General features: G+C 51.5%; 1 protein-coding gene across 1 annotated transcript; it reads left to right on the plus strand.

The window, feature by feature from the left end:
- The first annotated feature begins 627 nt into the window (after nucleotides 1–627).
- On the plus strand, nucleotides 628–18,805 carry LOC133362467 (box A-binding factor-like). Its single transcript, XM_061581420.1, has 4 exons — nucleotides 628–1,143; nucleotides 6,760–7,049; nucleotides 9,391–9,512; nucleotides 13,548–18,805. The coding sequence occupies exons 2-4, from the start codon at nucleotides 6,923–6,925 to the stop codon at nucleotides 14,934–14,936; spliced, it is 1,638 nt and encodes a 545-aa protein (XP_061437404.1). The 5' UTR covers nucleotides 628–1,143; nucleotides 6,760–6,922; the 3' UTR covers nucleotides 14,937–18,805.
- The last annotated feature ends 209 nt before the right edge of the window (nucleotides 18,806–19,014 follow it).

Raw genomic sequence — 19,014 nt, forward strand, 5'->3', positions numbered from 1 at the left:
ACTCCACCACCATCACCCTTACTCCACCACCACCACCCTTACTCCACCACACCACCCTTACTCCACACCACCACCACCCTTACTCCATCATCACCACTCCACCACCACCCTTACTCCACCACCACCACCCTTACTCCACCACCACCACCCTTACTCACCACCACCACCACCCTTACTTCACCACCACCCTTACTCCACCACCACCCTTACTCCACCACACCCTTACTCCACCACCACCACCCTTACTCCACCACACCACCTTACTCCACCACCACCACCCTTACTCCACCACCACCACCCTTACTCCACCACCACCACCCTTACTCCACCCACCTTACTCCACCACCACCACCCTTACTCACCACCACCACCCTTACTCCACCACCACCACCCTTACTCCACCACCACCCTTACTCCACCACCACCACCACCCTTACTCCACCACCACCCTTACTCCACCACCACCACCCTTACTCCACCACCACCACCACCACCCTTACTCCACCACCACCACCCTTACTCCACCACCACCACCATCATCGCGCCGTCCACGCCTCCTTCTCCTCCTCCCACGCGCCGCGTGGAATGCGCGCCCCGCACCCCCCACACACGCGCGCGCGCCACTGACACACGGCACGCAGGACACGCTGCTGCTGCTGCCGCCACCACCACCACTCATGTGCTCATGTGCACGGGGCATCAACCCAGAGCTCGCGGCTGTGTTACAGCGCTGCGTGCCCGTTCGCGGGGGTCGGGGGGGGGGGTAGAAACAATTACGACCAATTACCGGGCAGAAACGAACGCGATAGCGCGATCATCATCAACACTCAAGTGTCGAGGTTCATCTTCGCGTGATAGTACACCCCCGTTAGTTTTGCGTTGCGCTCATCGCACTCGTGCGCTGATACAGGCGGACAGAATGAGGCACGGATGAGGGTAGAGCGAGCGGTCGGCAGCGAGTTTTAAGGTTGGGCTGCTGCGATTCATGAGCAAGCGTGCGTGGCTGGCGGTGGTGGTGGGGAGGAGGAGGAGGAGTAGGAGGAGGAGGATCGTTGCTGTCGCCGGAAGAGAGATCGCATCGCCCGTTCGGGGAGAGAGCTGGGACCAGGGCTCAGCCGAGCAAGGGTCTCCGTCGATTCGCCGGTGAGTTCTGAGAGCCGCAGGTGAGACGTGAAGAGAGAGAGAGAGAGTGGGAGAGGCGTGCCGGGGATGGAGAGAATGGTGGGATGGGGATTGAGCCGGGTGGGTTACGAGTCGCGGTGTTGAGTCCCGGTTGGAGTAAAAAAAAGTGAGCGGCTCCATTGCAGCGTGCAACACGGTTTTGTGTTTGCGTGTAAGTGTGTGTAGGTGTGTGTCGTGTGTGGTGGGTGTAGGTGTGTGTGTGTGTGTGGTGTGTGTGGGTGTTGTGTGTGAGTGTTGTGTGTGTGAGTGGTGTATGGATAGGTGTGTGTCGTGTTTGGTTTGTATGTAGGTGTGAGTGTGTGTGTAGGTGTGTGGTGTGTGTGTAGGTGTGTGTCGTGTGCGGTGTGTTTAGGTGTGGGTGTGAGTGTAAGTGTGGGTGTGTAGGTGTGTGTCCTGTGTGGTGGGTGTAGGTGTGTGTGGTGTGTGTAGGTGTGTGAGTGTAAGTGTGTGTGTAGGTGTGTGTAGGTGTGTGTGTGTTGTGTGTGTCGTGTGTGTGGGGTGTGTGTGTGTCGTGTGTGTGTGGTGTGTGTGTGGTGTCTATGTGGTGTGTGTGTAGGTGTGTGTCGTGTGTGGTGGGTGTAGGTGTGGGTGTGTGAGTGTTGTGTGTGTCGTGTGTGGTGTGTGGAGTGTGTGTAGGTGTGTGTGGAGTGTGTGTAGGTGTGTGTCGTGTGTGGTGTGTGTAGGTGTATGTCGAGGCGTTCGTGGACGTGAATATGAGGAACGCAGACACCCAATTTCGATTCCCGGCCACGGCTTTACAGCGCCGCCTGAAATCTTCCTGGCCCTGTGCATCCCCTAGCTCGACTCAACCTTAAATGAGTCGTACCTGGTTCGGTGTGTTAACACCAGCGCTGGGGAAACAAAGGTGGCAGGGCGTGGTGCTGACCACACGACCGACTGATGCACCGTCCCGGCGTGCATTGTACACAGGGCTGTGTACACAGGGCTGTGTACACGTGTGAGTAGTGTACCCCTTGTGTCCATTGTTCTCTACGCGACTGCTACGTTGCCAACACGATGGCCAAACACTCAATTCGGCGTACAAGCGTCCGTTCGTCTATCGTCTAGATGCGTGTATGTACTTACCCCCCCCCCCTTACACGTGCTAGCCTACGCGTAAACACTCATTACCACTGGTCCGCTCGCACGTGTCACCCTTTGTACGCAACTGACGTGCGAAGCCAACGTTGTGGTGGCGTGTGCCTGCAAATCATTGGGCCATCTCCGGGGCCCAACGTTGTGGCACCGCATCTCGCTTTTGGCTGCCACTCCGCCGTTAGTCGCGGCCGCTGGCAATCGTCCCTTCCGAGTTTACTCTTCTCGAACACGCGGTCGATGTGATGATGACTGTGACTCGCGTGCACGCGTTCTTCCAGTCCACGTCGCTCATCTCCCTCCTGTCTGTCTGTCTCACTCCCAAGTTACGCCTTCGAGAGATGCGCGGCCCTTCTCACATTTGCATTTCGTGGTGGAAATGTTTCTGCTGAGCCATGTCATCATTTAAAATTGAATGAGTTACAGGCCACTTTCGGACCCCGCTGCTGGATGAATGAGGGCCTTCCCACGCAGGGCGAGTAGTGTTGGAGGTGGTGGGGGGCGTTTGACCATATCTCACCACGCTGATCAGTGCGGGTTGGTGAAAGCGGGGAGCATAGAGAGTAGAGCACAACAACAGTGACTGCTTGGCTTCCGAGATCTGGTTGCATTCTGGTTGATTCGGTCACGCGCAATTGCACGTGTACAGTACAGTACTATGTTGTGCAGTATTGAAAAATGCAAGGTACTAGTATTTTTTTTCAAATGAAGGTCCCAACTTTTAAGTGTGACAGAGTAGCTTAATTTGATTGCACAGCCTCCAAACACACCGGATGCAACATTTTGGCAGCTGATGAACACCTTCAAACGGTGGGTCTTCGTGTGTAACGCGAAGTGCATATACGAGATGCTGTGGTGGGTATCATCTGAGTGAGAGCGATGTGGGTCGTGGCAGCGCAGTGCAATACTAACCTAAGCGAGCCGAGTTTGATTCCCGGCCACGGCTAGCATCAGTACCGAGTGACATCTGAACCGGTCCTGACACCCAGTCCACCTTCCCTTCACCTACCTACATTGACCAGAGCGTGGTGAAGTATGGTCAAACAACTCCCCATCAGTGACAAGGCACAAGGGAAGCCGTCTCCAGCAGGGGATTGACAGAGGGCTGTAACTTCCCTATCAGTAAATTATAACTCTCCAAAAATATTCTAACGTGCAATCGTATAACACGGTGTATAGCCAATGATTGTTTTTGCAAATTTGGTGCAGCGTTTCTGGCATTAGATAATTGAGTTGGGGTTATATTCGATGGACAGCATAGTTATGGGATGGCTCGAAGTATTATTCCAGTATAGAAAATAGGTTGGTGACAGAATGACTCTGCAGAGTGTGAGTCTTGCTTTCCTCGTATTTGTGTGGCTACTCTCTAAGCACTCCGCTCTCGAGATAAATAAAATACATCTGAAAAGCAAAAAAAAAGAGTCTAATTTTCCGTTGATCAGCTATGGAAGTTCCATATCGCCATGGCAGGGTGGTGTAATTTTACTGATTACAGAGCCAATGACATCAACAATCTTTGGAGGTACTTTCATTGCACGATCAATAATTATGATTTATGAGCGGTTTCTTTGGGAGAGACCGCGGAGAGTACAATGTCAATGTTTTTTTTTAACTCTCACCCTTCACTTATCCGACAACTTGATTTGATTGGCCGTGTTGGGTGCTGGAGGATTATAATTAAAGCGCATAAATATTATACTTACACAATCTAACGCCAAAAAAACTGATGGCAATTATAGTAATCACTAATGGCATCCCTAATAGAGGTTTTTTGGGTTAGATCGCGTAAATATAAATGTGTCGTTAAACACGCCACCACCCTCCGCAGCCAATTGGTAACCGAACGTGCCAATTCGTCACTAGTACAGCACACCGGTGTGTTGGAGAGCAAATCCACAACATCTACAATCCGAGTACGACGTTTTGCCAGTAATTACAACCGGCATCATCAGGCGGAAGCCAGATTTTCTGGAGAAATCCTCCTGTTCCGTTCCTTAAATAGAGGGATACACGTGACTACGTCACTTGTGATGATGACGTCATTAAACCTGCCAATAGTATCGTCATCATCATCATCGTGATAAAATGTATCACGTGTAATTCACACACGCACGTGCCAATGCGAATCGTCCAGCAACACGTCCACAGTTGTGTTCTAGGAGTGGTGGCGCAGGAGTTAGCGGGCTTGCACACGGATGCCGTGAGCCTCACCAATTCGAAGCCTGGCAATCCGGGTTCGATTCCCGGCCGTGGCTGAACGTGAGTGGCGTGGTATCTAAACCGGTCCTCGGCTCCACTGCGTGGTGAAGTTTGCTCATGCAACCTTCCTTCAATGGCATGGGGAGGCCATCATCCAGCAGTTGATTTTTAGTATCCTGCTCCGTTACCGCACTCGATAGGAGCCAATCTAAAGCGGTCAGGATGACTAAAACTAAACTGCTCAAACGAAACTATTTTTTATTTTACCGGGTAAGGCCCCACTGAGCTATGTAGCTCTTTTTAAGCAGCGACCTGGCTCTCAATAATGACAGCTCAACGAAAGTGGCTGACCACGTGGAAATTTATAGCAGACAATTAACTGAGCACACGTTGGCTCTCAATGTGGAGCGATAAACCGGAGGGCCCGGAGAAAAATCCACGCGACCACGGGGGAGAGAGACACCGCAAACTCCAAATTTACAAGCGTCAGGGTCGGGATCGAATCGACTACCTCCTGTATACCAGACGAGGTAATTAACATCTCCTAGCCACCGTGGCGCGTCTGATCTAGCACTCCCTAATTCGCTCTAGTCACCCACTCATCGGTGGTTAGTTGCCCTCCTTATCACTCATCTATAGCTACGGCCATGGATACTGGTCCTGTGAAGTCCGCTCATTAATTAATCCACTCACTGTGTGCAACCACCATCGCCACCACCACACTGCAGGTCACAACAACACACTTCCTCATGCACTCACTCGCAGACTCACTCATCCACTCACCCAGTCACTCGCCCACTAACCCACTCACTCACTCACCCACCTACTCACTCACTCACCCATCCGCTTATTCGCTCACCCACCCACTCACTACACCGCAGGTCACAACGCCTCTCTTTCTGCTGCTTCACTCGCACCGCTCCACTTTGCAATTTCCCTGCAATCACCGTCTCTTTCCCTAATGTCTTAAAACCTTGCGCAATTAAAATAAGCGAGTGACACTGCTATCTATTGCGACTTCTTTAACAGTGCTGTTTGTGGCTAACCGATGGGCGTTTTGGGCCTGTGCTCAATCATAGCCCTGTTTTTTTTTAAGGGCTGTGAATTTTCATTATTATAATTTTTACGAACAAATGGAACGGCGTTATTTTTTACTGTAAACCCGCTGCAAGCTATTTCTTTCAAATGTATCGAATATAACTCGTTTAAAGTGAAGCCACGTTAAACATAATGCGTTAGACCACGACTAATAAAATTGATAGACCCATGATGATAATAACTTTTAACGTATAGAAACAGCTACAAAAATACTTAAAGCCCAGGAAATTCATCTTAAATAATGATAAACAATTTTTTTCCAGCCTGGTTTTTAAGGCAGGCACTGAGTTCGTTTCACTGTCTCCCTTCCAACAGAACATTGTTCCACAGAAGACACAACAAGCGCTAACATACACATATATATAACGACATCATTTACCTCCAGCCCTTTGCAAATCTACTGCTAGTGAAATGGCTCCACACGCCATCATCACGATCTTTTGACCATACTTCACCACACTGGTGAGCGCCGTTAGTGAAAGCGGGGTGGTCAGCAGTCGCTCACCGTCGATGCGAACCATGGCCAGGTCGCTGGGGTCATAGTGCAGGCCGCCGGGGTCATAGTGCAGGTCGTTGGGGTCATAGTTCAGGTCGCCGGGGTCATAGTGCAGATCGTTGGGGTCATAGTTCAGATCGCCGGGGTCATAGTGCAGGTCGTTGGGGTCATAGTTCAGATCGCCGGGGTCATAGTGCAGATCGCCGGGGTCATAGTGCAGGTCGCCGGGGTCATAGTGCAGGTCGTTGGGGTCATAGTTCAGATCACCAAGGTCAGTGCAGGTCGCCAGGGTCATAGTGCAGTGCCATAATCACTGGCCCCCACCGCTTTGCGCAATTCTCAATTTAAAAAAATAATGGCCATACATAGCTTTGCCGCACTTTTGTCAAGAGTCTTGAGGTTTTGTGAGGTTTTCCTGTATAAGGCGGGGGTGGGGTGGAGGAGGTGGGGTGCATGCATGCAGGATCCGTTCAGCAGTTACTCGGCCACTGATGTTATCCGCGGCTGGATATTGCACTCAGGTCGCCGTGTCAAGAATGTATTGCGCTCACCGCTGTGCTCGTCTAACGACAACAATACGAATTTGATTAGCATTCACAATGCCGATGCTAAGTACTAATTCTTAAGGCTCATCATTGCTGCCGCCGCTGCTGCTGTTGTTGTTGTTTGTTTTTTGTCGTCCTTCGCAGCTCTACGCGGGACAAAGGAATCTCGACTTCTTGCTGCCCCGGGCGAGAGACACCAACCCAACCGGCCGCTTGAACCACCACCACCACTCCAACCTCGCGGTCTCCCTACCCCCACACCCTTCCACGCCGTGCCCTCGGGGGTGCGCCCCTAAACCGATGAGGAATGACCCTCGTGCTGCCTGTGAGCGGGGTCGGGGGACTGCCCGCAGAGCCGGCCCCCGCCTGGGAGGCCCCCTCGGAGTTTGGACAGCAGCTGTGCGAGCGAACGTACCCCGACGGCCACACTCCCGGTATGGCCACGTACGGCGCGAATGAAGTTCACAAAGCGTACACACATACACACGTGAGTCACCGTCCCGTCGCCCCCCCCCCCCAACCCGCGACCCTGTAACCCGTGAGTCACACAGGATGTGCGATTTGCGTGCGCCATGATGAGTGCGGTCATTGGGGGGGGGGGGGGGGGGTGAGGAATGTGTGGGGGAGCTCGCGTAAGCGGTTGGTGCGCCTACGTATGGTGCGAAAGAAGTTCGACACATATACACACAACATACATACACTGTACTACAATGAACTATGGCAAACCGGGTGACCTCCTTGGTTTGATTGTCAAAGACAAGGCGACACGAATTATTTAACACACCGCACTGGGTATTATTAAATGACTGAGTCGAGCTAGGGGAGGCCTAGGACGGGGTCAGATATCTCTCGCCACTAAGGTCAACTGTGCTGGATTTGTAGAGCAGGGCACCAACCTTGATGCACACGTGGACACACACACACACGGCAAATGATTATATTGTTAAACAAGGGTTTGAGATCCCATTGAGATTAAATAAATATTAGGGTTGAGTTTCATATCTAAACATTTCAGGTGTAAAACATTTTTAGCAAAATTGGATATATTCTCCGATTTGTGGATGGTTTGCATCGTATAACAATTTAACGTGGCAACAAAAGTGACGTCAACCGATGCCACGTGGCACCACTTTTGGAGGGAAAAGTGTGGACGCGACACACCATGTTAGTGATGTCATTTCCTGCGACGTTCCGTTATCGGATCATTCCGAGAAAAAAAGAAAATAAATTCCAGATAATCCAAAATGTTGGATCTAGGTCTGATTTTCAAATTATTGTTTTTATAAATCCAAAACTTTAAATATTCTCACGAATGCAAGGCTTGCACTATAGTAATTTCTCCTTTGATAATGCATCACATCCTCACTAAATCTCTTAGATTCGTTCAGAATGCTTCTTCTTTTCAAAGTAAAGCAGAGTGCCAGGGGAAAGCCCCACACGTCTAAGGGGACAACATTCTCTATATATTAATAAATGTAACCTGCACATTGACACATATATATAGACCACTGATACTGGTAGGAACCTCTGGTTACACCAGCCCACAGGGGATTATTGTGTCTGTCCGTCCGTCGTGCAGGGAGGGGCTGGGTGGGGAGGGAGGGGTTGGGTGGGGAGGGTGGGGAAGGGCTAGGTGGGGAGGGGCTGGTCACCCCGTGGTGCCCTTATAAAACTCAACGTTTAACCTACTCACGCCGGCTTGTGCCCGCCCTCACAGTCGGGCATATTTGCGGAATACACCACGCCGCCGTTGACCTTGGCCATTGACCGAGCAACCCAACGTTCCTACCAGCTCCCTCCGCAGGAATGTGTTATAACGTTACAGTGCGAACTCACTGCACTATGAACCCGGCTAACCTGCATTTGATCGTTAACCATGGCTAGCATCAGTGGAGAGTTATATCTGAACCAGTCCTGGGCCTCCCCTTGGCCGACTCAGCCTTAAAATAGTACCTCGTGTGGTGTCAAAATATCAGCACTGGGGAGAGCAAGGCGGTTGGGCGTGATGCTAACCACACCACCCCCTCATGTGCTGATGTTGACCTCAATAGATTAACAGCACTTGCCCCAACGGTCTACAGGTAATAGGGGATTTGTTTGGATGTGTGCCTGTGTGTGTATGTATTCTGTGTGAATTGTTGGGAGCGGTGGTGTGAACCCGGCGTCCCGCTCACGGCCAACACCAAAATGAGTAGCTGGTGCGGTGTGTAAACATCGCTACTGGGGAGACAAAGGCGGCCGGGCCTGGTGCTGGCCACCCACCCCCCTCGTGTGCTGTGCTGGCCTTCATAGGTGCTCGCTCATCGCACTTGTCCCAATAGTGTGTTCAGGCTATATGGGGATTTTGTGCCTTTTTTATGTACGCATATCTATGTGCATGTACGAATTGTGTGATGACCCCGTGTATGTGTGTATGCATAATCCATGTGTGTATCCACGTCTATGCGTGTGTACGTATTGTATGATGACCGTGTATGTGTGTATCCATGTCTACGTGTGTGTACATGCGTGTGTACGTGTTGTATGATGACCATGTATGTGTGTGTACGCATAATTATCCATGCGCGTGTCCACGTCTATGCGTGCGTACGTGTTGTATGATGACCGTGTATGTGTGTATCCATGTCTACGTGTGTGTCCGTGTGTGTGTACGTGTTGTATGCTGACTGTGTGTGTGTATGCATAATTATCCACGCGCGTGTCCACGTCTCTGCGTGCGTACGTTTTTGTACGATGACCCCCCGACGTGTGCGGTGTTGGCTGCCCTCTCCGCAGAGTCGGCGTGCGGTGAGCGCCTGGCCGTGCCGCTTCAGGGCGCCACCGAGATCACGACACTCAAGCGGAAGCACCGAGACTGTGCCCACCACGAAGGACACATGCCGAGCTGGCTGCACGGGGTACGTGCGCTACACAAATAATAACACTGGTCAACAAAAAACAACTTTTTTTCTGGCCTGGACTTTTTCAGGGTGCCGATTCCAGATCTGATCTCAGATTTGCTCTATCACATCTCATTTTTATGCTCTCGGCATACCCCATTTTCATTGATTTTACCCGAAATTAACTCTTGTCACTTATGATTGCAAGTTGTTGCGAGTCAGTGACTGCTTTAGTGTTAAAATATGGTGCTGTATTTTTAAGATAGTGTGTTATAATATAATTTTATGTAGATATCCACATTTATTTAATATTTTTCTTCTGCAGGTTTGATTGAAAATGCAATATTTTATATCTCAAAAACCTGATGTGATAGCCAGAAAAAGTGTGTTGACCAGTATAATTTATATGATTTTTTCTATATATGCATATACGGATATGTGTGAATGTATGCACGGTACGCCATAGGGCGCTATGATGGCGAGATGTTGACTACCTCGCATGGTACGCAGGAGGTCGTGGGGTCGATCCCAACCCTGACGCCTGCAGCAGCAAGAAAAAAAACTTTTTTCTAATTTTCTTGCTGTGGATTTCACACCTGATAATGATTGCTTGTGTTGCAGTCGAAACGTCGTGAGAATTGTTATTGTTTTATATTTACATTATGTTATTATTTCCCTTCTACGTGACTTTACCGACAAAACCAAGAATATACATAACATACATTTTTACACGTAGGCTTTCGCGACCAATATTATTTATAATGAAGGTTTTTGGGTTACATCGCGTAAGTATAAATGTTATTGGCTTGATGTTGGCTGTAATTACCAGCGAAACGTCGAACTCAAATTGTAAATGTTGTGGATTTACTCGGCAACACACCGGTGGGCTGAAGTAGTAACTAATTGTCTGTGTCGGGTGGTGGAGGGTTACGACACATGTATACTTACGCGATCTAACCCAAAAACATTTATTATGCATAACATACATGCTCACATACCTGGACCCAAGCTGTGACGCTGATACCACGTGCATGGCAGAATCTACTGCCCCCACAAATTAATATCCAATCACAGGCCAATATTTCCATCCAATCACAGCTCTTTACTTGGTTGCACGTCCCCGTCTCATCCAATCACAGGCGCTCCGTTGGGTCCTTTCCAATTCTCACTTCCCCAACCGACCAGTTGATGAAATGTCAAATGAACGCCATTACATTTAGATGTCGTGTAAGCTCAAGAGGTTATAAAAGCTTAAGCGTTACGGTTTAAAGGGTTACGCCAAGGGTTAAGGGTTTGGGGGTTTAAGGTTAGGGTTAAAGTTAGGATTTAGGGTTAGAGGATAGGCTTAGGGTTAAGTGTTAGGATGAGAAGTTTGGGGTTTAGGGGTTATGATGATGGCATGGTATTAGTGTTTAGGGGTCAGGATTATGGGTTAGCGGTTTAGGAGTTAGATGTATGGTTGTGGACATTGTACCTAAGACTGACTGACTTACCGTACATCTGTGGGGACGCAAGTCTCCGCCGAAGTAAATAGTGGTACACACACCATGTACATAGTGCAGACATGTACGTACATGCACGTACACACAATTACACGCACACACAATACATACCTGCACAAAGACACATCCCCCGCGGAGCCTACATAGACAATTGGCGTAAGTGCTGTTAGCGCCCAACCTATAACCGCTGGCACGGCACACACGAGGAGTAGTGTGGCCATAACTACGGCCATCCGCCTTTGTCTCCCCCGTGCTGCTGTATTACTCACTGCACCAGTCACTCCGTTATAGGGGAGGCCCAGCACAGTTCAGATAATCACCACTGATGTTGTTCGCCTTGGCCGGGATTTGAAGCCGGGTCTGGTGAGTTTGTCACGCAGTGCGACGAACTCACCAGCTAAACACGCGCATACTTACAGACATCCATGCACATACATATACACATATATGTAGCGTACAAGCTCCCCTGTATAGCCAGACAGACCGTCGGTGTCAGGGCTGTTAGCCGGCACCTATAAATGCTGCCAAGTCGCACGAGGTGGAGAGGGGGGTGATCAGACCCACGCCCCTCCATCTTTGTCTCCCCAGTGTTCATTTTTCCGTACTGCACCGAGCACTCATTTTCAATCGAGTCGACCTATACATACATTAAAGCACACACACACACACACACGCGGTGCAGTGCCTACAAAGACAGACACGCGCACATAGGGGTAACCAAAATAACCCACTTCCTCGTATTCAAGCGAATATTTTTCACCAGTTAACGGCGGGCAGGGGAGAATTGGGGGTGGGGTGGGTGGGGGGGGGCTTCATTTATTTAAATCTGTCCGCCTGTCTACGGTCCCACCGCCGTCGTGTCTCGTACGCGAGGTATCCACAATGCACCGCGACACCGAGGAACGAAATTACGCGCACACAGAAGTTAACCGTGCGGAGCATCGCACCGTGGGGGGTTCACAATTTTCTCGGGGGTGGGCTAGAACCCCTCCCCCCCCGTCCGTCCGTCCGCTGAATGGCCAGGGATAGGATTGCGTGCGTTATCGGGGTAGTGGTGGAGGCACCCATCTCTCTCCGCACGCGTCTGTCTCCCAAACCCACCCCCCCCCCACTCCTCCCCGCCTGTCTGTCCTCCGCCGGCTCTTAAGAAAATAAATCCGCGTTGCATGGTAATGCCTCCGTGGTGCCACGCGTGTCGCGTTAAGCAGATGCCTATGTAGAATTCCGTTTTTGGGGCCTTCCTTCCTTCCATTCACCCCCTCCTCCTCCCTCCTCTTACCGCACCACTTTTAATTTTAAACTCCTAGTGAGATGACAGAAGGGATGTGGACGATGTCGTGCGGATGAGAGGGGGAGAGAGGCGTCGATGAGAGGTGTGCGGTGAGATGAGAGAAGGGATGTGCGGACGAGATAGAGATGACAGAGACTAATTGGCTTTTTATGTTAATTAGCGCGCGTTAATTTATTTATTGAGGATTTGCATTTGAGCCGATGTTTGGGTCACCCGTATTTTCTTCGCCAATTCCCGGGGCCCCTTGAGCTGCTAGGGACCCTGAGCTCTCGCGTGCCTGGTTGGTTTATACCGAAGACAAAGATTCCCCCCACTCCCGTATAGCCTGTGTACACTGTTGGGTCAAGTGCTGTTTCCCTGCGTGGTGTGACCCGCACCTCTCTCCACCTTTGTCTCCCCGGTGCCGGCGTTCGCAACCGATAACAGCTCTTTAATTTATCTGATTTAACAACCGTGTTTAATTCATGCAGTGTTTTCTCTTTCGCACGTAACGTGGCCCGCTCGACTCTCAATTTAGATTGTCTTTTTTTTTCCTTGCCGTGTTTAGTCTTGTTGATTCCTTTCTTTTCAATTTGGTGACCCAGGAGGTCACACAGCTGAGACTGTCCTGGTCTCAGCATGACATCGACGATGGTGTTGATGATGATAATAACGAGCGTCCTTATTTGCGATCACGAGTGATGATAATGATGATGATCACAAACACCACCGCTATGATGACGATGATGATGACAGCTCTCATTGTTGATACTCGAGATGATAATGACGGGGGTGATGGTAATATTAATGATAAAAATAACGTCGACAAGTTGGGTGTTGGTGTTGCTGATGATTTCCGTTCTGCTTGGTCACCCAGTAAATCTTCACCGAGTCTCACGACTCGAGTTTTCAGGAGATTCCTGCCAAGTGTTCGGGGCACGAAGCTTGGCCGTGTCGAGATTCCAACCCAGAAATCTGCCGGCAATTAATGAGACGACTACGCAAACAGTTGCCTGCAATGCAGAGATCGCAAACGGGTTTTGATTCCTTACCCGTATCCGGCCGGGTACGGGTACCCGTTCCCTACCCGTACCCGTACCCTACCCGAAATGAGTGACAAACAGTTACTCACCAGTGACTCACGGCCTACCCGTACCCGTACCCGGCCGGGTATGGGGTAGGGTACGGGTATCGGGTACCCGGTTGCGACCTCTGCTGCAATGACGACCGCCAAACTAACAACGATGCCTTCGACTCTACCCCACCCCACCCCCCATCCAGGGCCTGTGCGTGCCTGAGGAGCGCCTACGCCTGCACAACCTCTCCATGCGCAAGCTGCAGCTGCTCGATGACCCCGAGGCGCTGCTCCGCCGCTCCGTTCTCATCAACAACCTCGTGAGACGTCTCCGCCTGGGCGCCGCCGCCGCCGCCGCCGCGGCCGCCGCCGCCTCCTCCTCCTGCTTCCCGCCTCCCTCGCCGGCCCAGGGCTGGCCGGTGCCCGCCACGGGGCCCTTTTCCAGCGGCTGGGAGTCGGCCTGCCTGGGGCCCTGGGGGCCCGGTCCCTGGACGTCGCAGGTGCCCGAGGCCCACTACCACTACCCCGAGGCCCCGGGGGGTCTCGCCGTGTCGAGCAAGAGGCCCCGCGTGGAGGACGAGCCGGACGGGGCGGTCGGCGGTGGCGGCGACGGGGAGGAAGACGCGGAAGAGGACGAGGAAGAGGAGGAGGTAGAAGAGGAAGAAGATGAGGAGGAGGATGAGGAGGAGGAGGATGAGGAGGAGGATGAGGAGGAGGAGGAGGAGGGCGGGGAAGGCGGTAGCATTTCGACATCCCGAGCGCAGCACCACCAACAACACCCACAGCATCAGCATCATCAACCTCATCAGCATCACCATCCTCCGCACATGCGCTTTTACCCGGTGCTCAATGCGTGCGGAGGCGGAGGAGGTGGAGGCGGACACTGCCCGGCTGCCAATCAGAACCACTACCATTACCACCACCACCATCACCACCACCATCACCACCACCATTACCAGCAGCAGCAGCAGCAAGGGCGAGGCAGCCTCGCGGACACGGCGCTGGAGGACGGAGCGGGAGATTACGGCGGCGCGAGCGTCGTTCCCGTGACGAATCACGGCTACGGGACGTGCGCCCCCTACACGGGGTGCGGATTCCCACTCATGTCCACACAGCAGCAGCAGCAGCATCATCATCAGCAACATCATCACCAGCAGCAGCAACATCATCATCAGCAACATCACCAGCAGCAACAGCATCATCATCAGCAGCAGCTGCCGCAACAGCAGGATGAACTTCGACTACAGGGTTTAGAGCATCAGTCCCGAGATAACCATCCGCATCATCATCACCACCATCCGGATCATCATCATCAGCAGCAGCAGCAGAATAACAACAATCATCATCAGCACCACCATCATCAAGATGTCCGCAGGCACCTCCGCGCTTACGCACAGCCGTCGACGCGGTGCGCTCAGGAACTGCACGGCGATGTGTGGCGCCGCGATTGCGTCCTTGACTGCTCCCGTGACGGGCAGGCGGCGGCGGTGGCGGCAGCGGCGGCGGCGGCGGAGGAGGAGGAGCCGCGCCGCTCACCGGCGCAAGCTCCCGGCTGCGGTGCGCTCGCAGCCGCAGCAGCCGACCCGCGCCAGTGATGTGCAGGGCCACGTGGCCGCGGCGTCATCGTCACTTGACGTCGTCGAGGGGTGAGCGCCGGCGGCGGCGCAGCGGGGTTTTTTGCACACTGCTGCGCTGCTGCTGCGAACACGGTGACTGGAGACTGATCGGTGGCGGGCGATACCTGCACTGGTTTCTGCGCAGCCCCACCCCTGCACTGACCAGCGTGGTGAAGTATGGTCAAATAACCCCCGCGACCGACGCGGCGTGGGGAGGCCTTCGTCCAGCAGTGGATTGAGAAAAGGGCTCTTAATCAGTCCGTATTTTCTATCTTTCACAGGTGACACATCACCAGCAATGGTTAAGGGATCATGTTAGTTGGCGTTCCTGAGCATAGCCGGCGGGTAATTCCACGTTCCCATGGCGGGCCTCGGTCTCTCCGTGAGACGACCACCGTTTACATCCTGCAAAGTGGTACTCGTTTTATCAACCCCTACGGAATGATAGGCTGAGTCGACCCCTCGACTGGTCAATTGAAGTGGCAGCTTTCTGAACGCTGTGTCCAAACTGCATTTCTATACTAATTCCATTTACATATTGCATACGTGTACATACTGTATAGACACATCAGTATAGACACATCAGTATAGACAAATCAACATAGGCACATCAGAATAGATATCCGTTGATGGTGCCACGGCCGAATATCGCACCGGACTTGCAATCCAGAGGCCACCGTTTGAACTCGATCTCCAGGCGCGGCAGCTGCAACGATGTTGCAAGTTTCTTAAATCCCCTTTCCCCGCCTCTGTCCACCCATCAGTATCGGGCAGGTCGGACCGCAGCAAGTCGACCGATGGGTTGCTTGTGGTGGGGTGAAGTGTGGGTTCTCCTGCCAATGTCGAGACGGTCTGGCCAGCGTGGAAGAGAAGACCAAGTGACCCCCTTGATTGGAGCACTGGCTCTTCTTGCCAGCAGTGTGACGTGAGCTGGCAGTTTCGGGGCTGCGCCTTTATCTGTAGACACCCGGTGTCACGTGAGCTGTTTAGCACCACGCGAATAGCACTGTGGCAGAGGCAGGGGGTGGACTACCCCCAGACCGCAGAGGGTACCTTGAACAGGGTTGGGTTGGGGAGGGGTTCAGGGGGTGGGGGAGTATCCTGCCCCCGTACGTATCCAAGGCACGTGACACCTGAAGTGGCGAGTGGTGACCGTCCACTGCACGTGCTCGCCGTCGTCCTCTGCCTACGGGGGGGGGGGGGGACGTGGGTCACGTGGCGGCCGAGGCTGTTCCCTGTGAACGTTACCGTCCGTGGCAGAGGTCGCAAGCGGGTTTTGATTCCTTACCCGTACCCGGCCGCACCAGGGTCGCAAACGGGTACCCGTACCCGGCCGTACCCGTACCCGGCCGGGTACGGGTATCAGGTACCTGATTGCAACCTCTGGGATGAAGCCATGTTGCAGGCGCGGGTGGGTTGATTCTAGGAACTTGAATTGTGAGAAGAGACAAGACGTTGGGAAATGAGTGACAATCGGTGACTCACCAGTGACTCACGGTCTACCTTTACCCGTACCCGGCCGCAACAGGGTCGCAAACGGGTACCCGTACCTGGCCGGGTACGGGTAGCCGGGTATTGAGTAGGGTACGGGTATTGGGTACCCGGTTGCAACCTCTGGTCCGTGGGCAGAATCGCCATCGGTCACGGCACACTCCTCGGTGCAGAGTCGCGTGCCCTTGACGCGCGCACATTCTAACGGCTGCTTTGAGTGAGTTCGACGTCAATGCAGAATGGGGGATATCTTTGTTTTTGGACCGGAGGAAAAATCCAATGAGCTAAGAAGCTATTTTCTTTTGTTTGTTCCACGCGCGCGTCCAGTATGGGGCGGGTCAGCGGGTTACAGAACGGTAAAATAATGGTAAGCAAGTCACTCAATATAAATAAGTGATACATAATTTCATTGCGGTAGTGGTATCGATGGAATTGTGACTTCGATTCATTTAAAAAAAACTTTTTTTTCTTTATTAATTATATAAAAAAAATAATTCAGGTGCATTGTAGCGCCTCTAGTGGCTGCAGGGTTCACGCAAACGTGCAAGGGATATGCAGGGTGGCCCAAAAGTTAGGACACGTAGGGCTATTATATTTATTGAAACAAATCACATAGGGTTATTGGATTTATTGTAATACATGTTCAAACTGACTCCCATTAACATGAATACACCATGCATGAATTCACGTTCGAAATTAATTTAGGATTAAAAAAAAAATAGATTACAACTTGTAATCTTTGAACATTCGTCAATTCTGTTTCGTCTCAATTCATTCAGGGTTCTTGGTTCAGTTTTGTAAATGTCATCTGAAAAGTAGGAACAAAAATGGATATTAATAGTGCCAAAATATAAAATATTAGCTTAAAGAAGAGACAATTGAAATGTTTTAATGCTCGCGTTAAAATAAATGAGATAACCCTATGTGTCCTGACTTTTGGGCCACCCCGTATTAAACCGCGCCTCTAGAATGATCGATTCATGTGGTGGATCGATTAATCTTAAGTGCGTTATATGCACGGTCCATGTGGTCTATGTGCACAACTTATTCAGCCGAAATGTTTACGATTTTTTTTATCTCATCATCAGCAGAATTTCTGTCAATAGCTTTTCATATTTTGATGAGAATTTCGAGACTCGAAAAATAACAACAATAATATTGTTATTTTTGTTTTAAAATTGGAAAATTAAAAATTGTTACATGAATGGGGAATTTAAAAAAAACACATGTAGGTCGTTTTTGACCTCAAAAGTTTCGAGAATTTTTTAAAATATTCCGCGTGTGTCTGTACTGGGGGAGACAAAAACGGCCGGGCGTGGTAGTGGCTACACCACCCCTCCATCTGCCGTGCTGTACCTTAATAGGTGCTCGCTAACAGACACTTGCCTCAACAGGCTGTTAAAGGCTATGTTATGGGGGGGGGGGGGAATCTGTGTCTTTGAAGCACTGCGCTATAAACCGGGCCAACTGAGTTCGATTCTCGCCCATGACGACTTTGTGTCGTACGTACAGTGCTTGTGATGTGTTAACATCTGCACTGGGGAGACAAAGGCGGCCGGGCGTGGTGTTGGCTACATCACCCTCGCCCACACAAATCCTCGTCTCCTCGTGTGCCGTGGCCGTGTCACGTAGTAGATCTTCCCCGTCCCGGCCTTAATGGGTGCTCGCTAACGGCACTTGCCCCAACAGTCTAAAAGGCTACCGGGGTATCTTTGTTTAGTGTGTGTGTGTGTAGCGGTATTGTGGTGGTTCCCTTGCTGCACTGCAAACTCGAAAACCAGGGTTCGATTCCTGGCCACGCATATACCCCAGACGTAGCCCGTGCCTCAACTAGGTCTACTCAGCCTAAAAATGAGCGGTGGCCAATATCAGCACAGAGAAGACAAAGACGGCCGGGCATGCATGGTCCTGGCCATACCATCCCCTTCAGAAACGTGACCGTGGCCGGCCTTAATGGGTGCTCGCAAACAGCACTTGCCCCGATAGTCTAAAAGACTACCTTGGGTGTCTTTGTAATACGCAGGCTACAGTGCATACTATACAATGCAGATAAGCCGAATGCTTCATGTAGCTGCATATAAATTGTATTAATAAGGTGACGTTTAGGGGCGATGACCCTTCTCCACGTTTTTTTTTCCCTTTTCAGCCTGAGCTTCAACAGCACTGCCCCACGCAGTGCCTGCAATTGTATACTGTATTTATCACAGTAATGTGTACAAACGTGTATATACTGTACATAAAACAATACAAAGGGGGGAGAGGGGGGGTCGCATTTTGTAAAGACTCTACCTTGCAAGAAAGGTCATGGAAACCGAGGAGATCTCGCGTCTTGAAATAAAAGGACGTGCATTGATACACACTCGGGTGTGCGTGCTTACTCACTCACTCACTCACGGCAGATGCGGGCAGTGGGTCGCTGCCCAGAGACAAACCGTGGAACGTAAAAACAACGTGTGTACGCCGTCTTTCCCCCAGCACCACCTCCTCCTCCTCCGATAAGCACGACTGGGCACTGCCGGGTGAAGCTAGTGCGAGGCCTGGAGCATTTGTTATAAAGGGGCCCTAA

This window comes from Lethenteron reissneri, chromosome 8, assembly GCF_015708825.2.
Source record: "Lethenteron reissneri isolate LAM-NWPU_2019-01 chromosome 8, ASM1570882v1, whole genome shotgun sequence".
Lineage (NCBI taxonomy): Eukaryota > Metazoa > Chordata > Hyperoartia > Petromyzontiformes > Petromyzontidae > Lethenteron > Lethenteron reissneri.